The sequence below is a fragment of the Trypanosoma theileri genome, assembly GCF_002087225.1.
Source record: "Trypanosoma theileri isolate Edinburgh chromosome Unknown TM35_Tth_8_V1, whole genome shotgun sequence".
Classification (NCBI taxonomy): Eukaryota; Euglenozoa; class Kinetoplastea; order Trypanosomatida; family Trypanosomatidae; genus Trypanosoma; species Trypanosoma theileri.
In genome coordinates, this window is record NW_021639850.1 from 699927 (window position 1) to 706717 (window position 6791).

The 6791-nt window shown below is 34.9% G+C and overlaps 4 protein-coding genes across 4 annotated transcripts; all 4 read left to right on the forward strand.

Annotated features, from left to right (window-relative positions):
* Nucleotides 1-620: 620 nt before the first annotated feature.
* TM35_000083820 (MFS transporter, PPP family, 3-phenylpropionic acid transporter) lies at nt 621-2000 on the forward strand (the record flags this gene model as incomplete). Its single annotated transcript, XM_029024247.1, has 1 exon — nt 621-2000. One exon carries the CDS (start codon nt 621-623, stop codon nt 1998-2000), a length of 1380 nt encoding a protein of 459 aa, XP_028884650.1.
* A 759-nt stretch (nt 2001-2759) lies between these two features.
* On the forward strand, nt 2760-3287 carry TM35_000083830 (uncharacterized protein; the record flags this gene model as incomplete). The annotated part of the gene is made up of 1 exon (XM_029024248.1): nt 2760-3287. The coding sequence occupies one exon, from the start codon at nt 2760-2762 to the stop codon at nt 3285-3287; it is 528 nt and encodes a 175-aa protein (XP_028884651.1).
* A 304-nt stretch (nt 3288-3591) lies between these two features.
* Nucleotides 3592-4395, forward strand: TM35_000083840 (NAD(P)-dependent oxidoreductase; the record flags this gene model as incomplete). Its single annotated transcript, XM_029024249.1, has 1 exon — nt 3592-4395. One exon carries the CDS (start codon nt 3592-3594, stop codon nt 4393-4395), a length of 804 nt encoding a protein of 267 aa, XP_028884652.1.
* A 697-nt stretch (nt 4396-5092) lies between these two features.
* Nucleotides 5093-6583, forward strand: TM35_000083850 (MFS transporter, PPP family, 3-phenylpropionic acid transporter; the record flags this gene model as incomplete). The annotated part of the gene is made up of 1 exon (XM_029024250.1): nt 5093-6583. One exon carries the CDS (start codon nt 5093-5095, stop codon nt 6581-6583), a length of 1491 nt encoding a protein of 496 aa, XP_028884653.1.
* Between the last annotated feature and the right edge of the window lie 208 nt (nt 6584-6791).

Sequence of the window (6791 nt, forward strand, 5' to 3'; positions counted from 1 at the left end):
TTATTATTATTATTATTATTATTATTATTATTATTATTATTATTATTATTATTACTTTCTTCGGCGTACATCTCTTGTTAAAGAAAAGATTTTTATAACTTGTTTTTTTGTCATTTACAGAATCATAAATTGTATACAGTATGTGAGGGTGGAAACTGTTGAAGCTCATTTTTATTCATCTTGAAAACAGTCCTAGTCCTTTGATCCATCTATCTATCTATTTCTCTATCTGTTGTTGTTGTTGTTGTTGTTGTTGTTGTTGTTGTTATTGTTGATAATGATAATGATAGTGGTGGTGTTCTTATCTGCATTTGTTATCCGTTGAATGGTTTTATATGCGGTTAGTCTCAGAAGAAGAAGAAAAAAATAAATAATAATAATAATAATAAACGTCATCTCTAAAACACGATGAACTCATTCAATTTGCTTACTCTTATTATTATTGTTATTTAATACTATCAGTATTTTATTTTTCTTTACTTTTTTTTTTTTTCTTTTTGTGTGGATTTTCCATACAAGGTAAGTTGTACGTTTTATTTTATTTTTTATTTTATTATTTCTTTTTAAAAGGGGGAGAATACAGAACAAATATAAAAATATAATAAAATAAAACAATAGAAATGAATAAAGAAGATGTGTTGACCTCTACAATGCCCTCAAAAGAGAATGTACCGTTGGATCAATCTAAAGATACTGTCCAAGAGGAAATTCAAACCATTCATGTCCCTACAGCCCCATCGAAGGCAGAAATACGATCCGCAAAATTTGGTTATTTTGGTTATTTCTTTGGTACTGGTGCTATCTTTGCCTATTTTGGAGTTATCTTCACTTCCGTAGGATTAAGTTCACGACATATTGGACTTTTAGTAGCCTCTATTCCACTCTTTAGTGTATTTCTACTTCCTGTAGTAACCTATCTTGTGGATCGTTTTCGTTGTTTACGATCTTTTCTTGTTGTGTGTGCTATTGGGACAACATTATCCTCTGTTATCTTTTTATCTACCCCTACATATCCTATTCTCCTTACAGCCTTTATTGCACTTGTGGCTTTCCAGGCACCATTAAATCCTCTATTTGATCAACATGTTCTTTCTATGTTGCCAAAGGAAACACGATTAGATTCATGGGGAGCATTACGTTCACTTGGGGCATATGGATGGGGAATTGGAAATCCTTTTGCGGCGTGGATTGTAGAATGGAAAGGGAGTTGGAGTATTGCTTCTATACAATATGCATTTGGACAATTAGCACTTCTTTACTGTATATTTACTACAAAACCTTATGAAAAATTAGAAAGAACTCCTATGCGATTTCATGAAGTTTTTCAATTTGTTCTTGGTCATCATCGGCTTCTTTTATTCCTTTTAGCTTCATGTCTTATGGGAATGGGATATTCTTTTATTAATACATTCCTTTTTATTTTTCTTGAAAGTCTTGGTGGATCTAAGTTATTAATGGGACTTTCACTTACTTTAACAGTAAGTACAGAGATTCCTATTTTTAAATGCTCAAAAGTACTTGGTCGATGGTTTACAGATCGTCAAATGCTTTCTATTTCAATGTTTATTTGGTCTGGAAGAGTACTTGGATACTCATTTCTTAAAAATCCATGGATGGTGTTATTTCTTGAACCTCTTCATGGTGTTACGTTTGCCCTTATGTGGTTACCAGGCGTTCACACTGTTAATAATACGTTTCCTTCACATCTTTCCAACTCCGCTACAGGTTTTCACTATATGTTTGTGGCTGGTATTGGACCTATTATAGGGAATATAATTGCCGGTAATCTTTATCAAATGTTAGGACCAAGAATGTTATTTCGTACGGCTTCTATTGGAATGATGTGTGGTCTTGTACTGTTTCAAGTGATTGATCGTATTTTAGAGCGAAGAGAAGTTGTGGTGACTGCTGTAGAAGGTTTAACAGACACGAAAGCAGAAATGAAGGTGGAGTGTGCTCGTTGTGAAGTACCGGAGGAAACCCTGGAATTTACAATGTAGAGCATTTTATTATTATTATTATTATTATTATTATTATTATTATTATTTATTATTTACTCTTCTCGTACGTTGTTGATATTGGCTTTAATGGTGATATTCTATGTTTTTTTTTTATTGTTTTATTTCCTTTACAGGATTAATTATGTAATGAGAAGGAAGATTTAATGAAAAGAAAAAGAAAAAAAAAGATAACGTTTTTGCGAAACGAATGATCAAATCTTACATTTATTATGCAAACAATTTTTAATATTGGGAATACTTTTGTGAGTGTCTGTGTTGTATTTTTCTCTTTTTTTTATTTACTTTTTTTATTTTTACTTTTACAGTCTCCAGACGGCGGTAACTCTTCAAAGGCCCATTTAATAATCTCCACACACCCATACCCTCTAAAGAGGGGAGGCGGGGGACTTCTCAATACTTCCATTTCGGGAGTTCTGTTATTTATTTAAATATTTAAAACCCACTGGGGTAATAATATATATATATTTATTTATTTATATATTTATCGGAATATGTATATGTGTGTGTCTGCGAAAGAGGGGCAATGTATAATTTTGCTAATAATTAAATTGAAATATTTTATTTTCTTTATTATTATTATTAAGGTGCAAGTAAGTTTTAGACTATCCATGGAGTTTTTTCTATAATATTAATTTCCCTGGTTTTTTTATTTTTTGCTGGTTTTAATCTTTATTATTTTATTTTTTATTCCGTCTCTCTCCTTATTTCTTTCTTTCTTGATATTATTTGGTAAAGGAGATGAACTCACAGCCTACAAAGGCGGTCTCAGGGTGGGCTGCAGATGAGGCGTATCTTGTTGGGCCAAACACAACTGATGGACGTTCAACACTCAACACAACGGCGGTGTTGGGAGAAGATAGAGAATACATGGATAATAGTAATGCGGCAACTGTAGGCACTTCAATAGTTTCCATGAACTCTCATCTTCCTTATTTATCTTCATTCATCTCCGAAGGACAAGGAATCACGACAACGGCTTTGGATAATAATAATATTAATAGAAGAGAAATTCCCCAACAACAACAACAACCGAATGAAAAGAAGGTGGAAAATCCTCAATTGATAATGTTGAATGAGCAGAGTAAATTGGAATGTTTAGCTTCTATTGCGTATTTAGTAGGATCACCATTACAACGTTTTCAACCTACTGCGGTAGAACCTGTTCAGCGCTCTCTGGGAATTGTGCGCGAACTGTTGCGACGTGGTATGAACCCTGAACAGATTGTTCGTATCATAGAAACCAGGGAAGGGACTGGTGGAATATAGTTGAGGTTTTAGTTACAGTTGAAAGAGTATGTGTACAGATCCTTTGGTTTTTTGGGATATCTTTCTCTTTTGTATAATAATGGTAGAAGGAAAGAGCAAGAAAGTGATGTAATAACGAATAAATATATATATATATATATATATATATATATATATTGGTATTATTTATGTATTTATTTGTTCTTGTTGCCTTTTTTTTTCTCTAATAGAGAAGATCATTATTCACGAATACAAAACAAATCTAAAGTAAAAAAGGCAAAGAAAAAAGAAGCAATAATTATATTAATAATAAAAACAAAAGAAAATGACTCAACGGGGAGGAGGTATTTTGGCTGGAAAGGTGGCACTTGTGACTGGCTCAACAGGAGGCATTGGTCTTGGCATTGCACATCAACTCGCAAAGGCCGGTGCAGATGTGATCCTTAACGGCAGAAGTCAAACACCTCGAGATCCAAATCTTATTAATAACGTCTCTTCTCATGGAACACGCGTTCGTTACTTTGGGGCCGATACAAAAGATCGTTCACAAATTGAAGGAATGTTAAAATATGCAGAAAAGGAACTTGGTGCTGTGGATATTTTGGTAAATAATGCCGGTATCCAACATGTATGCCCAGTGGATACTTTTCCTGTTGAAAAATGGGATGATATCATCGCACTTAATCTTTCAGCTGCCTTTCATGCTACCCAAGTTTGTTTACCTGGAATGCGAAGTCGTGGATGGGGACGTATTATTAATATTTCCTCTGTTCATGGACAAGTTGCATCTGTTAATAAGGTTGCCTATTGTGCTGCTAAGCATGGATTAATTGGATTAACCAAAGTTGTGGCTTTGGAAACGGCTACAACGGGAATTACATGTAATGCGGTTTGTCCTGGGTGGGTATTAACACCACTTGTGGAAGAACAAATTAAGGCGATCGCAGATTCCAAGTTTAATGGTGATAAAGAAGCCGCAACGCACGACCTGTTATCAGAAAAACAACCATCCAATGCGTTTGTAACGGTTGAACAGATTGGAGATGCTGTGGTTTATCTCGCTTCACCAGGGGCAGATCAGATTCGAGGTACTGCCATTACTCTGGATGGTGGCTGGGTGGCTCGATAAATATATATATATATATATATATATATATAGAAGCGCAAAACCTCAAATATTTATATACAGTGAACGAATACAAATACTCTGCTCTATCTCTATATATTATTGTTACTTTTATTTTTCATCAGAAGTGGCTGAAGTGTGGGGTTCCTTACGATCTTTTTTTTTTTTTTAACTTTATTCTTCTCCCATTTGCTATCGAAGTGGTTAGATGGGTTTGGTGTCGGGTGTATTCTTCTTTGGGGTGGGGTGGTGTTTTTTTTGTTTTTGTTTTTTATATTTGACAAGCGGTATACACTTCCTATTGCCTATCTGAATTGTGAAAATTGTCACGGTTTTTTTCTTTTATTTTTTTTTGTTGTTGTTGTTATTGGATTCTGTGTATTCCCTTATTATTTTATCGTAACAAGTTGGTGCTTCATTCTTTCTCTCTTTTATTTGCAAATAAAAGAAGAAAAAGAAGAACACACACAGGGGAAAAGGGCGGGGTTAAGTTAAAATTGGTACACAAACACCAACCCGGGGGTATCTTACTCCGGATAGTTATTTCTCCTCGTGTAATACACACACTCGTATAAAGAGAAAGAGAGGTGGGGTGGAATAAAAAAATCAAAATCAAAAGAATAAGAGAAAAAAAAAAAGAAGAGGATAATCACCTCTCCTATATATTAGTTTTTTTGTTTGTTTGTTTGTTTGTTTGTAAATGTTAGAAGAATCCCCTGTTGCTGGTACACACTCTTCCTCTACAAGACGTTATGTATCCCTAGCCCCTGCAAAGATAGGTTATTTTGGTACCTATTTTGCATTTGCAGCTGTTCAACCCTATTATGGTGTATTTCTCACTCGAAAAGGGTTTGATGCCAATATGGTTGGAATGATTACAGCATTGATGCCTATATGTAATCTTTTATTAATTTCTCCCCTTGCATATTTGGCAGACAGAGAACGATGTAGTGCCCGAATATCTACAATAGGGGCTATTATAGCTACTTTTGCATTACTTATGGCAAGTTTAGCAAAAGATCAATGGTTTGTTGCATTTAGTGTTCTTTTACATTTCTTAGGAAGTGTTCCTCTTGCACCACTTATGGATCAACATACTATGTCTATGCTTCCAGAGGATAGACGTAATGAATGGGGTTTATTACGTTCATATGGTGCCTATGGTTGGGGAATTGGAGCTCCATTGGTTTCATTTCTTATAACATACTTTGGATGGGGTGTGAGTGGAATACAATTTGCAGTAGGTATGATGGCAACATTACATTGTATGCATAATGGTAAAGCATATGATGATATTCCACCTACAGAAATGCACTTTGTAGAAGTATTTTTATTTGTTTTAAAACGTAAACGACTTTTTGTGTTTTGGTTAGCGGTATGTTGTATGGGAATGGGATATGTGTTTATTGGAACTTATCTTTTCATATTTCTCACAGAGATTGGGGCACCATCTATTCTCTTGGGACTTTCCGTTATGATGACGGTTATCTTTGAAATCCCATTCTTCCGTTATGCCGATTGGCTTCATAAACACTTTACAGATGTAGAACTCATGACTTTTGCAATGATTGCTTGGGTTGTACGAGTTTTGGGTTACTCTCTCTTACAAAATCCATGGTATGTTCTTCTTCTTGAACCTTTACATGGATTTACATTTGGTGCCATGTGGCTTGCGAGTGTTCATCTCATCCGATGTCATTACCCAGCCGAATTGGGAGCCTCCTCTGTGGGATTTCTCACTGCTGGGATGTTTGGTATTGGCCCAGTGATTGGAAATGTGTTGGGTGGAATTTTATATGAGGCGCTTGGGGCTCGTGGAATGTTACGCGTTACCGCCGCATGTATGGGAATCATTTGTTTATTATTTCGTTTGGTGGATACAATGTTGGGAAAAGGGGCGGAAAGGGCAGAAACAATAACGGTAGAAAATGATCGTGTGGGTTTAGATCCTTCTGGTATAGATACAACAGTTGTGGAGTTGGCAGATGTGGAGAAGAAAAATAAAAATAATAAGAAGGAAGAAAATGATAATGATAATAAGTGGAGGTGTCCCTCGGAGTGTGTTTCGCCGTCTGTTTCGTTAGCCAGAGTGGGTGTTGGTGTGGGGATTATGCAAACAGAAGATCGAATGTATAGAGATGTGGACATGACAGAGGAAATAGATGTTACATCTGCATTGGAAATAAAATAAAAAAATAAAATAAAAAGATATGCGAGTTATCTTTAAACTTTGTAAGATTATGATGAACGAATTAAACTGTTCTTGTTGATGGAGGGATTTGGCGTGTTTCCTCATATACCCACATATTTATACAACGGATGCATTTATTATTCCCAATTTCTGGATCTGTTTTCATTTTTTATTTGAACTAAGAAATATATATATACATATATTTATA